This window comes from Corapipo altera, unplaced genomic scaffold (genome assembly GCF_003945725.1).
Source record: "Corapipo altera isolate COAL_440 unplaced genomic scaffold, ASM394572v1 69, whole genome shotgun sequence".
In the NCBI taxonomy this organism is placed as follows: domain Eukaryota; kingdom Metazoa; phylum Chordata; class Aves; order Passeriformes; family Pipridae; genus Corapipo; species Corapipo altera.
In genome coordinates, this window is record NW_020884908.1 from 4,905,762 (window position 1) to 4,924,531 (window position 18,770).

An 18,770-nucleotide genomic window follows, 5' to 3' on the forward strand; every position below is an offset into this window, starting at 1 on the left:
TAATGGCTCTCATGTTTTTCTTGCTAGATCCACAGGAAAGGAGTTTGCCCTGAAGATCATAGACAAGGCTAAATGCTGTGGGAAGGTAGTGTACAATTTGCATGTATACAGAAGCAGCACTAGCAGCTGCTCATTAGTCATAAATGGTGGGTGTATTTGGGTTTTCTGAGTATTTTCAGAATATCTGTTTAACAAGATGATAATGTATCCAAGAAGCAAATAATAAAAGCAGTGAGTGTTAGTCTACTAAATAACAGAGTAAAAAGCAAACTAATTGTTACTTATTTCATTGGACAGACAAAAAAATGCTAATATGCATCCAAAATATATTGTAACTATTTTTATCTGTAAAATATGAGAAAGGAAATTTGTAGCTATATTGGTATTTATGTAATTCCCATCCCACTCTGCCTCTTATTTTTCTCTTTTTATGGCTGTACATGCTCCTTTTATAAGCAGAACATGGATTTGGAAAGAAATTTTTGCGACCATTTCTTTCTGTTTACATACTTTTACCATCCTGTATTAACAAGGATCTCTTGAGTTCCTAAACATTTTCTTTTAATTCAAGCTTAAAAAAAAAAAATTCCAAAATTGTCTCTTCAACAGAACAGCATCTCATATAGTGAGTCCAGTTCTGGGCTCCTCAGTACACGAAAGATAAGGAGGTACTGGAGAAGGTCCAGTGGAGAGCACCAAGATGATGAGGGGTCTGGAGCATCTCTTATGAGGAGAGACTGGGGCAGCCGGGCCTGTTAAGTCTGGGGAAGAGAAGACTGAGAGGGGATCTCATTAATACATATAAATATCTCAGATAGGTGTCAAGAAAATGGTGCCAGACTCCTTTTGGTGGTGCTCAGCAAGAGGACGAGGAGCAATGACCATAAACTAAAGCACAAGGAGTTTCACCTCAACATGAGCAAGAACTTCTTTCCATTGAAGGTGGCTGAGCTCTGAAACAGGCTGCTCAGTGAGATTGTGGAGTCTCCCTCTCTGGAGACATTCCAAACCCATCTGAATGGCATTCCTTTGTAACCTGCTCTAGGTGATCCTGCCTAGACCTCTAGTCCCTTCCAACCCAAACAATTCTGTGATTCTGTGAAATAGATATCTGAGAGTGTCTCACCCCTTCTTTCCTTTCCTCATGAGTATATTTTTAAAAGGAAGAAAAACTGCTAACCTACAGCCAAGAACGTAGACTAAGCGTTGGAATAGATAACAGCAAATAAAATACTTCTATTTTTACTGCTTTGATATATCTTAAACAAATGTGCTCTTAAGGAACTTAGGAATTAAATGGATTATAGTTAAGTGTTAGCTAAAAGATCACTGAAACACAGTCTTTATTAACAATCAAAATCTGCATTGAAGTCTCTTTCACAGTAGGCAATACACTATTCTTTCAACTACTAAAAAGATGGACTTTTTGATCCAGACACCTTATGTTTTTTATGTAAATGACTGATTGAAATGATTCTAGAGGTATCTTTGTAACCAAGTCAGGGGTTTAAATCAAAGGTATCCTTTTTGTTGATTACATGTTGTAATTGCTCTGAAGTGTCATTCAGAGCTCCAAATGCTGCATGTGTCCTTGTAGGAGGATGTAGCAAGTCTGTGTGACATTCTTTGTGTGGTAAGAAGCTGTATGATGCTGTGATGACTTCCTTTAAGTAGAGGTGCTAAAACAGAATTGTTTTATGTATGATGATTTTAAATCATGTGTTACGTGCTAGGAGATCAGTGTTCCAGCATCCGCATTGTTTTATCTCATATTCTCTAGGTTTATTTAGAAAATTTAGAAAGGAATCATAAAGATGCATAACCATGAGGAAAAAGTGCTAAAATCGCCTTTCTGAGATTGAAATGTTGCAATTTCTTCAGCTGTGGGAAGGGTGACCCAGCATTTTCCACTGCAAACAAAATTTTTGGATGATGTGTACAGCTTGCAGCTTTAGGTGGTGTTTATTACTTGTCTGAGTCAGCTGCTTAGGTATCACAAATTACAACTGTCTAGAGATAGACAGTCTGTTTTATACAGTAGAGTTTAGACATATTTTCTATATGTCTTTCTCCCTGCTTTAAAACAAATTAAAAATCAGCCCCATGGATGCATTCTTGCCTGTTTTGAAAGGATCTGTATCTGTATAGCTACAGACTGTTATTAGGAAGATGTTTATACCTGTTAGGGCAGTGGCAGAACTGTCCAGGAAGAATTCCAACAGAGAAAATAATTAAGTTTTGCTACAGCTTATTCCTTCCTTGCTTAGTTTCACAGACCAACATAAGCATTGCTTTGAAAACACCCATCCAACCCAAATATGGATGACTTGAGTGTTGCTCACTGCTCCTTAGCAGTTGATCTTGGATGTCCTAAAACTTGAATACAGTTGACTAATGTGTTTTCCACAAGTGGCTTAAATGTGAATTACACAGTAATTTCACTGTAAATAAATCATATTAATGTAAAGTGAAGCATATATTGCACTATCCAGGAAAAACATTGTAATGACTTTGAAAATTACTGGTTTTTTATATAGCAAAATAGAGCAAAACAGTGGGGTGGTTGAAAATAAAGAACCACATATTAGTCAGCATTTTAAACAGTAGCTCAACAACATTTCGGGGACTGTTTTTAAAAATTATTATTATTTTAAATAAACATTAGTTATTGCTGAGCTTTATTTAAAACAATTAACAATTTAGTCAAGTGAAACAAGATAAAGCACAGATAAAGCTATTGTGCCTTAGTTGTAATTAATGGATGTAATAAATTTAATATGCCATCTGTTCTTTAGGTAGAAAAAGCTATAATAATATTCTAGTTTTTGGTTGGACTCTTAATGTTAGTTTTGAATTTACAGGCTTCCATCGCTAAGGCTTAGTATGCTGTGGCTGTTCACTTCTGTCTGGTGATGAGATTCAGCATTGTGTTTAACAAAATTGCTTCATGTTTGTTTGTTTTTTTCCTCCAGAGCACTTTGCTTGGAGCAGGCATATGTTTGTTCAGAATGACAATTGATGCTCTTTCAAACTGAATTTCAAAGGTGTGACTGTTTAACCCGTATATGCCGCACCCTACTCTCACGAAATGAGATGCACACATGGCATGTGATTTCTGAGTTATGTAGCCACATAGAGCTTTGGCAAAAACACAGTGCATCCGTAAATAACCCTGGAAGAAGAAGGTGAAGTAGCACAAGATCTTCAATCACTGCCTCTGCACAGTGGATCACATCTCCTTCTAATGCTCTGCTCACAAATGCATGAAGTGCATGCTACTAATCGGTGCATTAAACATGAATAAGTTCTGAGTCCAGTGACATGATTTGTTATCTGCCCCAGTGTAAGGGTGCTCGTGTTTTATGCAAGCATTGGTATTTATTTTCCAGTGAACCTAAATATGTCTGTATTCCAATATTTATAAAGGAAAATTAAAATCATTCTTTCACATGAAAGGGGCATGTAATTTTTTTCGCTCTCCAGTGTTAACCATGTGCTAAAAATGTTCCAGAAAACAAGACATTTGAAACTAATTTGTTCTTGAAAGCCATTACTTCCTCAGAAGTCTAGGGAAGGGGAAATTAAACGCAATCTGTGTGCTGTTAAGCTGTTGGAGTCACAACGATTTAACTGAGCTATTACACATTTTGCAGATTGTAAATCTGAACATACATATAAAATGAACTGAAAATCATAACCAAAGCAGTTATAATATTTTTTCTTGTATATATTCTACAACTTTAAAAAAAAAAAATAAAGTCCTTGAATATAAATCCTATGTAATCTGTCCTTGAGTAACCTACACTAAATGAGAGGTGAAGGCTGGAGAGGATCAAGAACATGTTGACTATTGATGAGGGGTGACAGGTTACAATGATCCAGCTTGGGGGCAGAAAGGTTCTGAACTTAATTTCACCTCATAATACCCACATAAGAATATAATCTGCACTTCCTGAATTGCTGTCATGTTCTGGGGTCTTTTTTCAGAGATATCCCATTGTTCATGTGAGTGAAATACAGTATTTTAAATTAAATGTGGTCAATGGTGAAATACAACTTAAAATCCAGCATCTGACAATAACCCTCTACTATATAAATTAAACAGCAAAAAGGGTGCTCACTGATCAAGTGATCAGCTGATCAAAGGAAAAGTGAATTGGCAATTTCATGTCTATTCAGATAAACTTCTCCATCCTGTTCTGAACAGGAGCACCTGATTGAAAATGAAGTGTCTATTCTGCGTCGAGTGAAGCATCCAAATATCATTATGCTCATAGAGGAAATGGACACCCCAACAGAACTCTATCTGGTGATGGAGCTGGTCAAGGTAAGACTAAGGAGGCTTTATTTATCCTATTTGAATTCTCTGTGTTGGTGTGAGATCTGAGCAGTATCTGGGAACACTAAGATCTTGGGAGACATAATCATATACGATTTCAGTGGCAACCTGCATTTTTAATAATAAAAATACTCTTTTTGATCAATTATATTAATGGAATTTATCTCTCTTCAGTTTTAATTAGATTATTAACACAGATTTGAGGTAATTTTGCAATGTGCACAGTCTAGACAGAAGTGGATAGTGGTTTTTATATCATGCTTACAATATGCAGGGCTGATAGAGATGTGCTTTTACTAACAGAACACTTGCATTTATTTCACTAATATATTTATGTCAGTAATATATTTAATTAATAATTTGCCTTAAAGTAATGAATTTATCTCTCTGTGATAAATTTGTCTTAATTGACAATAAATGAGACAGATAGTTTAAATTCAAGTGATCATCATCCAAGAAAATTAAAACTCAAAAAATCTCACCTGATTTGCTTGTATTAAACATTCATTCCCCTTATTTCCAGTTCACCAGAGAACAGATATGCTGCTTTCATACATGTACAGAGAAAACAAAAATATTCATTTTGCTGTCACCTTGTGAGCCAAATACACAAATTGCATCAAGTTTTAGTCGTGCATTCTCTTGTCTGAGTTGTGTACATACACAGCAACACTGCACATCAGCTTGATTGGCATGTCAGGTACAAATATTATATAGCTGCAGCAGCACTTTTTATTTCTGTCTGAAACATTGTTAGATACCGGATTCCCCCCCTAGAGTAGTTACCAGCCTGGGAAACCTCTAAATAAAGTGTGTAGTTGTTGAATTCATAATTTCTGTAGCCTACTCATTTCTCTTCCTTTCTAGAAGTTATTTTTATATACTATAGGCTTTTTTTGGGTTTCAAGACAGTATTTTTTTATATTTTAATTCACCATCATCTTGGCCTGTATTTCCCGAATTGCTCCTTCTCTTCCCTATATATTGAAATGCTTGGAATGCCACCCACAGCTCAGACAGATCACTCCTACAGATGTATCCAGGGTAACCATCATAGAGACACCCACATAAAATTTGTTGTAATGACTGAAAATGCTGCATCAGTAACTTGCTCACATGTTGTTATGTATTCCAAGAGGAATAGGGCATCCATAAAACAGAGACTGCACAACTGAAACATTCAGAAATCACCTGTAGGTTCCGCACTTTGGCGTATCATGGAATCAGTGGATTCATTTATATTGTCAAAGGTCATGCTTGTCTTGTTTGTCCTCTTTAGCTTTATTTATTGATATTTCTGCAATATCTGCAGAGATTCATATTTGCAGTTCATTACAATTGCTGAATATTTGTTTGTTAATGTTTTTATTACTGGGCTAATTTACTTTAGCCTTTACTCAAAACCAGGGCTGTTTTTCACTATATTAAAGGTATTACACTGATAAGATGAAGAAAAGAGAAACTGTATGCCTGTACCTGTAGGTAATAGAAATGAGTGATCAAAGGTAGGAAGATCAATTAAAAGAAATCAAGACAGAGAAGATCTGTGATTTGTCCAAACTCAGACACCAGAAGCCAGGATTACAGCTGAGAATTTAATGTAGATGACCCAAGTCCCAGTATAGTATCTTGGTGATATAGTATCTTCTGCAAAGTAATTTTTTTACTGTTTTACAGGTATTTTGAGCATGCCTTTTGTAAGGGAAGATTTTGCATGGGTGTTTTTTTTGGCGTGGTTTTTTTAAATTAAATATCATCTTAATAATTTTTCCCACAGTGGTCTTTTTCCTTTCTATTATGTAGGGAGGAGATCTATTTGATGCTATCACTTCATCTACAAAATACACAGAGCGAGATGGGAGTGCAATGGTCTACAATTTAGCCAGTGCTCTCAAATACCTTCACGGTCTCAACATTGTGCACAGAGACATCAAACCAGAAAATCTTCTGGTATGTCCCATTTATTATCTAATACTTTCTCTTACTTTGTTCTCATTAATGCAAATGCTTGTATATATAAATGTCAAGGAGCTGAGCAGAGAAGAGCAGGCATATTAATTTAGAATAAGCATGTATGAAATAAATCTTCTGCCATGAGATAGCAATCACCGTAATGCAAGAGAGCTGTGCTCAAACCTGTCCTTAGACTTATCTTTATTTACATTTTGATTGGCTGCCATTCGGATAAGCAGGAGTATTGTCTCAGAAAACAATGAATTTTAAAGCTATGTCAATGAATTATTTATTAGTTTGCAAGTGGGAGAAAAGGTGGGCTGAGTGCCATTTCTTCCATTTCTTTGAAGGATCATATGGTTACCATCTGAAGCCTTCCCCCCCCCCCCCCCATTTTTCTCTCACTGTCATTGTAGGATCATCATTCTGATGATTTATCAATATTCCAGCTGAGAATTAACTCTTTACATATGTTTATTTTGTCCTGGGGGACTGACTACTTTTGTTTTCAGCAGAGACAGAAGATAGCTGTGTTGACAAGAATTACCATGAAGTCTGCTTTGGGAACCACTTATACCACAGTCCACAGAGGGCATCTTTCCCATTCTTTTCACAGAGTGGGATCAGCACATGCCATTTGCTTATACACAGAGGTTATACTTGTGCACTACATATTGGATATTAGATATTAAGTGTCACGCACTGAACAAACAGGGCCATAATCTCCCCTGCTTGAGCCACTGTCATCAGGCATGCTGGTAGCTTTCATCAACACTTGGTAGGCATTTCTGAAAACCTTCTGTGGTGTTTGTCAGTCCTGTGTAATGAGGTTGCATCTAGAGTAGGAATCATGGCTTATCCCAGAACAGATTTTGAACTATTACAAGGATAGGGCTATAAGCTAAAAGCTGAAAATATTTTCTATTTCATAGTCAATTCTTTACCAGCTAATTCCACTGACAGTGTTTGGCCATTTAAATAAGCCCTCAAATAAATTAGATTGCTTAGCAAAAGAAAGGGAGGGGAGGCTTTTCCTAGAAAATGTAGTTACAGCAACATGGCACTTAGGAGTGAGAAGATGAAGGTGGAAGTCTCACATTATCAGTGCATCTTCAAACACAGACAGTCCAAAGAAATTTTAAACTCTCATTAGCGATTGAAACAGCTATAAATAGGCACAAATGTCCTTTCTGCCTAGAAAGCCTAAAGAGATTACTCAACAGATGCAAATCTTACTCACTGTGATTGACAGTGGCAGAACATAAAGACAACATGCTGGTATTGAATGTAAATGCAAATAATTCCTATCAATTGCTACCTAAAATTGCAAGTAGTTACTTTTTTTGCACAGGGTCATCCAGCTGTCTGAATCTCTTTACTAGTCATGCATTTAAAAATGCAAACTCTGAGTTTTGAAGGTGTTATATAAAAGAGAACAAGAGTTTCCATTAATGATATGAATTACAGAGAGGAATGAAGGAAAGTATTGCTGCCTTAGCTGTGTTCAGTTGTTTGAGGAAACAAAAGAAATTCAGCCATTCTGGAGATTATGGATTCCTGCATTCTAAAAATTGGATTCCTTTGAAATTATGTTAATATAAATATTTTACTTTAAGAACAAAACTGAGATTAATTTATTAGGGGAATGTTTCCTTTGTGTTGGTCTGGTTTGATTTACTGTTGCAATCACTGTTGTGTACCACTTTTCTTTCTACTGAAATTCAACTTCTTTCATCAATAAAATGACTCAGAGGTAGACTCAGTGCTAGATTATTTATGGGGCTTTTAAGATACAGTTGGGTCTACACAGAAACCTAAACAGTTCTCAGTCAGCTTTCTCACTCCTGTACTGAGCTTGCCTAAGCATAGGGAGGACATTTGCCAATGAAATATCCAGTGTAACAACTGACCAGATTTATGCCAAATTAACAAGACGTTAAACAAATCTGATGTAGCTACCAGTCCCATTTTAAACTCCAGGTCCTAATCAAATGAAATTATAGTATTATATTCTACTTAATATATTTAAAACTTCTCAGCATTCTAGGGTTGGGTTTTCCTCCCCCCCCCCCACTAGTTGCTTGAGGCTATGTCATGGTCTGACCTACATAGTTGGCAGACAGCTCCATTGAACACTAGCTCCAGCTGCAATCAATGGTAATAGCATTTTTCTCTTTTTTCCCTACAGGGCTGTGGAAATTACCTCTTTTTCTCCATCTTCCTGGTGTGATGATGGTTATTTTCCAAACAAATTAAAAAAAAATGCAGATGTTCTCCTCCTCATTGTGCTTTTATTTTTCTGATTCTAGGTATGTGAATATTCAGATGGAACCAAGTCTTTGAAGCTTGGAGACTTTGGACTGGCGACTGTGGTTGAAGGACCTTTATATACTGTCTGCGGTACACCCACCTACGTGGCTCCAGAAATCATTGCAGAGACAGGGTAAGGATAAGACATAGACCTTGTAACCAGTTATTTTTGTCAGGTAGCTCCTAACTGTTTTTAAGAACTAGAATGCTTTAATAGGCTGGCTCTCCATCTTTTGGTAACCAAAGCACCCATGGGCATCATTCACAGTTCCTCAAAGAGGCCAGTTTTTTTGCTCATCCTAACCCCAGAATTCACCTTTGCCTCCTTACCCACCTCCCCTGGACCTGCTGGTGCAGTGGAGTTCGTTGGTTTGTGCTCCCTGCCTCACCTCGGCGTTCAGAGCCCATTATACCAACCATGGCAGCTGCTTGGGGAAAAACAGAGAAGCAGAACACAGTGTTCGTGTTAGAAATGGAATAATTTATACTGGAAGAGGCTCCAGAGGTCACCTAGTCTAAACCTGTTCTCAGGGCAGCTCTAATTAGATCATGTTGATTCAAGTGACCTTGTTTGGGTGACACATGCTGTTTGATAACTGTTTGCTTAATTAAACAACCCCATTTTTTTGTATTGAACAGGTCATTGCATAAATACAAAATAATTTTTTAACATGGTAGAATTTCAGACTTTTAGACTTTTAGACTTATTAGAGCTGCATTCCATGCTATAGCTGAGTCTTGCCATAGCTGTGACCCCCTCTGAATTTGGTCTTCCTAATGGAGGGAGGTTTGCTGTATTGTTTCAGTCATTGTTCAGTGCATTTGTTGTATGGAGAAATATTTCACAGCTGCAGTGAGCTCAAATGTCAAATGGCACTTTGTCTGCATGTTTTAGATTTTGACAAACTGAATCTACTGGATAGAAAAGAACAGGGCAAAAAGACCTCTTTTTGACCTCTAGTGTTTTAATTTCTGTGCTTTGAAAGAAAAGTGCAGTTCTTTTTCCCTGTGTTACTCAAGAGACTGGAGGATTGGTGTGTGTCTTGTTGCTTAGCAACACATGATAACCTAAGAGGAAGGTACTTCACTGTAGGGACTGAGAAGGCACATCCTTGTCTTTTATCGTTAGTGATTCTGGATTGGGAAAACCTTGGTACTGACTTGAATTTGAGCATATTCAGAACACTCTGGAGAGCTTGAGGGTTCTGGTGGGGGGAAAAAAAAAAGAAAAACCACAGAATCTTGGTTTCCTAAAGACTGTAAAGTTGTGAAGAAAAAGGTGCTTAGGTACAAAATACATTACCACATAATCAGCAAGTAATTTAGAACAGATTCTTCTGTATTCACGTCAATGCAATTTTTTTTTCATTGAAATGACTTGTTGTTTTTTTTTAATTCAGCACAAGTAACACAGCCTTGTTTTCTCAGATATGGCTTAAAGGTGGATATTTGGGCTGCAGGTGTGATCACATACATACTGTTATGTGGATTTCCACCTTTTCGCAGGTGAGTGTCAAAGGGAAAAACAATAAAAATAATCAAGTTCTTTCTCCCTGAAGAAGGCATCGTGGGGGGAAAAAAGGTGATTAGACTGACACATTTTCTTTATGTCTTTGTCCTTTTCTTTAAATTGTTTTCAATTGTCCTTCCTTTTAGGTTCTGGGATTAATTTTATTTATTTATTTTTTTAAGGTCGCAGCCGGTTTAGTGCTGTGTGCAGGGATGTGGGGGTGTAAGGGCAGAGCCGCTTTTCCTTTTGTCTCCCTGTGTATCCCAGCTCCACGATCCACGGGCACATGCTGCCCTCTGGCGATTTTTTTGGGACCCGGCAGCTCCTGGGTCTGCAGTGCCAAGGTGGGAGGGTGGCTGGTGGTAAACTGAGGGGAGGGGAACAATTTGTTTATCCTGCACTTTTAACCTTGTTAGTCTTTTTGATAAGTGTCATAGGAGCGGTGGAGTTTGCAAACATCATTCTTGCTACTCAGCGTCACCATATGTAGGAGCTCTACTGAAAATCAAATGGATAAGCTTTGTGCCTCAGCCATTTTTATTTTCCAGGGAATTGGCATATTTAAATAGTGAATTCTCCTCTTAACATATAAATTGTTAATTCATGGTCTGTTTGTTCATTTTTACAGCAAAATAATTAATTAACTAAAACACCAGACCGAGAATATTTTGCAAAGAACACAATGTAAACAACTCTTGTTTATGGAAAACTATTATTTAGTTTAGGTATTTGGGGGTTTTATGTAGTTAGTTCATATTTAAAACTGAAAACTTGTTTTGAAAGATACAGTATAGAAACAAATGGCAGTTTATTTGAATAGAGTTTAGGGGTTAGGCATGGAGAATGTCCATATTCTATTAGAACCAGGCCTTAACCAAGGTTAATAAATATTATTTCAAAACAAACTCAAGAGCTACATTGTTCTGTATAGAAATAGGTTGGGTGGATGTTCACAGCCAACAAGCTGAAAAACAAAAATCCTGCTGCCATTGATCTCTGAATATTTATGAAACCATGTTTTTGATACAAAATACTTATCCTTTTAATATCAGTAGCCTGCCAGTACTCATGATACATTTACTGTGTTTTATGTATCTCCTTGATGGATTTTGAAAATTCTCCTGTTTTGATAGTTTAACAGATGAGGCTCATTTCACTACACTTCCTCCCCCAAGCATATGCTTTCTGTAGCAGGTTCTTTAGAACTAGGCTGGCAAATGACTTACTTTTGAATCCCCTTTCCTGTTCCCGTGTGTTAGCTATGCAGTCTCTATTCCAGTGGAAGAGCTTTCACCTCAGTATATTAGGTTTTCTCATCACTTCTGACAGCGTAACTATGGCAAACAGCTCAGAAGTGCTGCCTCTATATAAGCTTGAGAATTACACATTTCTAGTAGTTATTAACATCATTTCTGTTCCATCCCCAAATCAAGTTAAGAATTCACATGACAAATTGACTTCTTTCTCATCATCTTTTTCATTACTGCTGTTCTGCAGTGAAAACAACCTTCAGGAAGACCTCTTTGATCAGATACTTGTTGGGAAGCTGGAATTTCCTTCTCCCTACTGGGATAACATCACTGATTCAGCAAAGGTACTGCTACATTTTCAAGCCTGAAATAGCATTGCTGATAAGTCCCTGAAAAGATGCCTTTCCCTCTCTTGGAAAGGCAGACTAGAAGATTCAGAACAGACTCTTACCCACTTCTCCAGTTGCTGTGCCTTTTATAATTGGTTTAACCTATCGTTAAATCAAAGCTCAGGTGTTTCAGGCTGTTGTGTTGCTGTCTGAGTGAATAACAGTAGCAGAATGCCAACTGCATTCAGTGAATATCACATGATATTCAGTTTACTTCATGAAAGACTATTATAGCAGGTTCAGTGCTTCAGCTGCAAAGTAAATATCTCTGAATTTTCCCCTCCTATTACTCTTTAAAAAAGAAAAATCATTGCTATGTGGAGTGACCGCAGTTGACATTTCTTCCTATTTTACTTGAGCCAGTTATTAGAACTTTTCAAGAGGTGCAGCCATTGCTAATTGCCTTTGCTAACAGTTCTTGTGTTATCATTGCAATTTTGTTTAAAACAGTTGTGTCTGCAGGATAAAGGTTCCAACTTGTAAGCCCTGCTACTCAAGCTAATTCACTCGTGCTCTGAATGATATCTGAAGGCTCATTAGCAAGTAGAGATTATTTTTTTTATCCAGCCATTGAGAAGTTACTTTTTTCTGCATTTCCCAATGGCTGTTTGTTTATCCATTTATCAACGTTTCCCAACCTGTGGTCATTTCACTCACTTCCAGGCATGCATTCTGAACAAGGCCCTCAGTCTTGGCACTAAAGGTGATCTCTCACTTCAAACTTACACAGACTAAATAACTTGGCTGGTTGGGAAACCTCTCAGTTAGGTATGTTATTATCTGCTTGGAGAAGCCATTCCCCAAAACTGAAGCAATGAACACTCTTCAAATAATGCCTTCAGTTTCTTGACTTTTAGATGCAGTTTCTTGCCTCTGATTGGTACTTTTTATGTACTGTTACTATGTGTGTGCACTGCCCATAGAGGATCTCATCTCTCCCAGGTTTGTTTTTGTTCTGGTCACATGCATGAATATATAGAGAACAAAGCGGAACATTATAGCTGATTTTTTTTAACATTTCCTTTTCATTTGGTTTCAAAAGATTTGGTGAAACAAGTGTACAATGAGGAAGTTGCTATGAAATATGCTGCCCAGCATACTCTTAATCCTGAAGGGCAAATCTTTTGTTCCAGTGAAGTCACGCTGGTATCACTGGTTCTGGAATCAGCTGGCTTTTAGTTTCGCCCAGGTATCTAGAAACTTGCACTGAGAAGAACTTGGTGCAACAGTATTTCAGTTGTAATATCCTTTTCTCAAACTCTTCTTTTTTTTCTTTTTTAATAAAGGAGTTAATTAGTCTGATGTTACACGTGAATGCTGAGGCCCGATATACAGCAGCACAGATCCTAAGCCATCCCTGGGTGTCAGTGAGTAAATTACATTTTACTTGTCTCTAATTTTATATTAAACCTGTAAATCTAAGCATTAAAGTGTAATTTTAAGACACAGAAATACACTTCTACTAGGTCCATTTCTTTTTATGGAACTACTGGTCCCATTTCCACATAAAGGAGAAGAGCCATAGTCTGAATTTTGCTTCAGCTGTAGCAGCACTGTCAGGTTCTGGGCTCTGAAGGAACAGAATGAGGCTGTCACTTGCTGACTGCAATTAGAAGGTGTTGGGAGTTGCTAAAACCTTGAACATAACACAACAGGCAGATGTGTGACTTCAGCACCTTTCTTGTTATTTTGCATTTAACCTAGAAAACACTTACTCCAAAACGTGTCTGTGGAAGGGCTGTTGTGCCTGTTGGCATCTTACTTGTTGCAAAGCTACTTGGAGTACAGTCTGTTTCTTGAAGCACTTCAAGCTTGAAATACAATTAGCAAATTCAATACCTAATTTAAGACTAAGCTGATGGCTGCCAGGTCCTTCATTTTTTGGGCAGCAGCAATGGGGAACACCAAAGTGCATTGATCGATTTAAAATCAGTTCACTGTTAATAAATACTAGGTTTACATGTGCATAGTCAATGTTTATTTTCACATATATTTTAAAAGAGGGGACTGAGTATGATCTATGGAGTTCTGGGACACAAGAGAAGACAACTATAATGAGTGTGTTTGTGCATAACAGCTCCTCTGAAACTTATTTATGGGACTGTGTAACATCTCCACACTTAGGACATGATGGACCATTTAAAATACTGATTTAAAAGAAATCCAAATGACAAGTATGCTTTTTATTTTTAACATTATTTCAAGCACGTTATTTTTAACATGCTTGAATAAAACTTGCAGCTCTGCTTTTACTTACTTGCATTCAAGCATACTTTTAGGGGGATTTTTTCCTTACCTGAATATTGTGTTTATTCTTATACAGGATGATGCTTCCCAGGAGAATAATATGCAAGCTGAAGTAACAGGTAAACTGAAGCAGCACTTTAATAACACCCTACCCAAGCAAAATAACACATCTGCTGGGGTTTCTGTCATCATGGTAAGAGAAATAAACATTTTTATACATTGATACTCTACTTTGCATATCTTCCTAACAGTGCTCTATGAGCATGTGTGGTGCAAGAATAGCAAAACCAAAGCTAGAATAGTCTCTAATTCTAGTCTTTATTTATGTATAATGTGGATTGTCTCATCATTGCTTGAGAGCAACCAAGTCCCTCACAGTGCAATACCTAAGCTATAAAAACAAGCTTCCAAACAGAAACATGTAAACACTAAGTAGGTGTATGTTGAATTTGAACTCTTCCATTACAAAAACTGTGATTTTTTTTTTTTTTTTTAAATAATAATGACCACCTAGTTAGTTAAGTAGGCTCTTCCCCTCTGCCTGACCATGTATTGCCTGATCATGAGCATACTGTTGTTCAACACTATGCTTGCCAGGAAACCAGACCCCATTTCAGAAACTTTCTCTGTAGTATTGAATGTTTGCCACATTAATTTTGTCCTTATCCAACCCCTGCTACATTTTTTCTGTTCCCTAATGGGGAACTTTCCTTGAAGCCTACAACAGGATCCTGACGACCCTACAGCTGAACTTACATAAACAGTAATTCCAGAAGGCAGATGTGTGAATCATGGCAGAAGAAATGGAATTTATTGCTATCAGTACCAAGAACTGCATTTGTAATTGCCCAGTCACTTTTGCAGAGAATATGCAACTGCAATAGTGATTGAACTGCCCTTCTGTCCTTACTGTGGTCCATCCTTGTCTGATATGAGGATGGACACTGCACACAGAGTATCTTCAGTTAAAAATAAAACAATCTATGGTAGTAACATAACAGTGATTTCCACCCTTTCCCATCAGTATTAATTACTCTTGAAGTCCAGCCCACTTATGTTAACAAAGAATTGTTTTAATCATCTGAAAGTCAGTAAATTTAAATAATGTTTCTGCATACATACATGTTTTTGCAAATATATTTATGTGAATTAAATGGGCCAACAATTTAAATGTAGGACAAGTGATAAAATAAAAATAAGTCAGGAAATGGATTTCAGGTTCATGCTGTTGTCTACATTTCATTTGACAGTTTGACTTGACAGTTTGAGAGGGACTTCAGAGCTTCATTCTTTATACTGTTGAGACTATGGATAAGCCTGAAGCTGAAAACTGGTATAAAATGCACTACGTCTAATAAGAGCAATTTTAATTCTAACTCTCAGCCCCTCTCCAACTTGCATGCCACTTAAGCCTGTCTCAGATCTCTGACACAGCATAGCTTCTGGCTTCTTATTGGTGTGGGTTTTTTCTGATTCTGTTAGCTACTGACATGCCTTCAGCCAGGAAAGTACACCTCATTTTCCCTTTTCCTGCCTTATTTCCTTCTAACAGGTATGGAAGGATGTAAATGCATAATTATTTATTTCTGAACGCAGCTCCCAGTTATTGGTGAAAGGAAAAGTAAAATCTTGATCAAAAACACTGTGATCTGTTGAGGGTTAGGCCCCCACTTTGTTATTCTTGCCCTGATTTATCTTGAACTTTGAAATTTAGTTAACTTTGTGTTCAGAAGCTCTTCACTTGTACTAGCACTCATTGCTTAAAAACATTCAGCTTCAGACCAGCACATATTGTAATTCTCGTGTATTGCAGTGCATTGCTATATCAGTCCACCTGCATATTTAATGGAATCCCCTTTAGCATCACTTCATTCCAATACTGTCACCTGGCCAATGCAGATAATACCATCCTGTGGCAGATAAGTAAAACTGCACATCCCCAGTTCAGTGTTCTTGCACAGGAGGCTCCCGCTGCCCCCAAAAGCATGTTGCTGTTAATTCATTACTGATTTTATTTTTTGTCAATTTTAAAATGTTCTGTAAATCTAAATTTGTTGCAATTGTGTTAGTTCTGCTTAAAGTAAGTCTAGTTTCTGTCCCTTGCTTCCTTCCTTTTTCCTCCTTTCCCAATGCCTGCATTGCTTTCCTCTGAGTAGGTCCAAGGCAATGGTACGTACTAACTGCGATGCTTTGTTCTGCTGCACAAAAATACATGTTCTCCATTTTTAACAAGAAAGGAGAAATAACTAAGCCAGTCTGAAGTGGAAAAAGCTGTACAGCCACACAAAACCAGTCAAGGAATATCTTTTAAGCAGTTACCAAAAAAATGATCTGTCTTAAGCGATGCTTATTTGAAATATTCTAAGCGAACACTAATATAACCTTTTTTTTTACTTCCTCATACATATCCTGATCTATTCTCCTGGCAGTAGTTTTATGCATATGTATATCTTAACATATCTAAAAGCAATTAGAAAAAGATGAGAACCCTACAAAGACAGAAGCAAAGAACAAAAACACTAAAATAAATATAGTTTCTATTTAAAATAAACATATTAATTGTCACTTGTTTTATAGTACTACAGACCTAGTCAGGAGATAAAATAAAGAACATTCTTACTTAGTTACAGTAAATTTAAGCCTCTTAAATCTTTTTATAACAGAAAATCCTGAATTGTATTACGTAGGTATGTATTGCTGTGTGCAACCTGTGACATCTACCAGAAGCTGCTGTGAGGACAGCACAGGAGAAAATCACTGTCAAGCATGAACTGAAAGCATGTCCTTTCCCTTTTACATAACTTTACCTGTCACTGAAATAGCAGAAACCACTTTATTTACAACTCTTTTTCCAGCAAACAAAAAAGGAAATGCAATCCTGCCAGCATAGCAGCTGCTTTGATAATGATAAAACTCCTGCAGACCACCTCAAAATCTCAAAAGTCCAGATGCAGCTCAGCTGGTCACTTCCTTGCATGCTCTGTGTGCAGAGTTGATTGTTAGTAGCAGAGAATTCAGTTGTGTAGTATGGAATTTTCTCCTGGTACCTCTATGCAGATAGACTAGTGATGTCACTCACTTAAAAAAAACCCAATAAACAGCAAAACCTACACCCCCTAAATTCAAAATACTAAAATACTTAACCTTTTCTTTTGGAAATTTTTATAGTCAGAACTTTGGTCTGGCAAAGCCTGGAAGGAAGGCCTTGGGGGTAGGAGTGGTGTCACAAGGATGCTTGCCTCCTCCCCTGCCCCAGCACACAGCCATAGCATTGTATAAAATGGTTTCACCACAAGAGTTGCCATCCATCTACATCTAAATCCTTGTAGTCCTCTAAGAAATCAGAGGTACTAATCCAGCTCCTTGCCAAGTCAGACAAATGAGAAATTTGAATTTATGCACTCCAAAAAGGAAGTAAGTTTTCACTACCAAGCTACGTGTTCAGTTTGAAAAAAAGAGGGTAAGTACCTTATTTCTGCTGTCCCTGATGACTTTGATGCAATAAACCACATCTGGAAACAAAAAATGAACCATGCTAAATTTAACTTGTATCAGAAAATTATTTCAATATTAAATATTTTAGTGAACAGTATCAAAGTCCTCTAAAAACACACAGAAATGTTCACACTAGTAAAGCAGGTCCTCCTGAGCAATCAATCAAAGAAAGAAATCACTAAGGAAAAGGCAGAGCACCTAACTTAACCTTACAAGTAGCACAGTCCCAGCTCAGAGTATGATATTCTCCATAATTATAATCCTTACACATCCATATGCAGGGGGTGCCACAAAGGTGAAACATGTATTTGTTCTCCGCTATTCAGTTAAGTTGTCCCACATTTGTGGATTTAGAAAGCCCCAGCTGTACACTTACTGACCAGAGTAAGTGTACCTTGCACCATTCTATGTAACTGAATAAACAGTAAGGAACTTAATTTATCTGTTTGTTTTAACTTAAATCTGTATTATCACTTGTACTTAAAGCTCTTCCACAAAGTAAGCTAAGCCAAGGAGTAAATGAATTTATAATGATCAGTATCAGCCTTGAAAGTGTGAAACAAGACCAATTACACTGTTCCCCCAAGTCTTAAAAAGTAGTTTTGATGTATGTTTTTGACACAGGAACTACTAGATTTTCCTTTAGGTCACTTTAGACACTGCACTAGCAATTAAACATTACACTCTCATTTAATTAAATTGCAGTTGTTGGCTTCAGCAGACATACTACATGCTCCAAATAATCCACCTACTGCACTATGGAGTTCTCAGTTTTCATTCTAACCTGTTACTCTCTTCTCCAGTAAATTAATTTTTAAGTACAGAATTCAGAAATTACATATTTTTGCCACCATGTCAGCTTTGTGAGAGGTCATTTGCCTATACTCAGCAATAAGCAGAGAAGCAGACCCTTTTCTCTAAGACAGAAAAAATCATGAGGTTTCCATTGTCACCTTCATCAAGGGCTCCTCTTCTGTAATGTGTAGTTTTTTTACAGAAAATTTATTACTGAGCTCTCACTAAGCATCATGTGATGTCTGCAAAAACACAGGTGCATAAATTTGGCTAATAGCTGCTATGATGAGTTCTTGCTGTATCACAACCACTCACACCATCTTTTTTCCACATCAGACTTGCAAGACAAAGTTTTAAGGCTGCAACATCCTGGCAAACATATGTCTGGAAGATAAGTTTTCCTTACATTTTCCAAAGTCAGCAACAGAGAATGCTACCATTTAATTATCTATACGAGTTCTAATGTTATTTCTCCTTTTTTT

General features: G+C 37.1%; 1 protein-coding gene across 6 annotated transcripts in view; it reads left to right on the forward strand.

The window, feature by feature from the left end:
* Positions 1 to 18,770, forward strand: part of DCLK2 (doublecortin like kinase 2) — an 82,824-nt gene that overhangs the window by 62,523 nt on the left and 1,531 nt on the right. For 2 of the 6 annotated variants that reach the window (XR_003529209.1, XR_003529210.1), the window contains 9 exons: positions 28 to 85; positions 4,208 to 4,327; positions 6,143 to 6,289; positions 8,602 to 8,735; positions 10,031 to 10,108; positions 11,610 to 11,706; positions 13,038 to 13,118; positions 14,075 to 14,191; positions 15,249 to 15,331. Coding sequence is in view for 4 of the 6 variants with exons in the window: in XM_027652716.1 (XP_027508517.1) it covers positions 28 to 85; positions 4,208 to 4,327; positions 6,143 to 6,289; positions 8,602 to 8,735; positions 10,031 to 10,108; positions 11,610 to 11,706; positions 13,038 to 13,118; positions 14,075 to 14,191; positions 15,812 to 15,844 (865 nt within the window). In the remaining 2 variants the exon portion in view is untranslated. Of the gene's footprint in view, positions 1 to 27; positions 86 to 4,207; positions 4,328 to 6,142; positions 6,290 to 8,601; positions 8,736 to 10,030; positions 10,109 to 11,609; positions 11,707 to 13,037; positions 13,119 to 14,074; positions 14,192 to 15,248; positions 15,332 to 15,811; positions 16,133 to 16,154; positions 16,168 to 18,770 lie in introns of those variants that run through there. The other 4 variants (XM_027652714.1, XM_027652715.1, XM_027652717.1 and 1 more) reach the window with 3 other exon arrangements.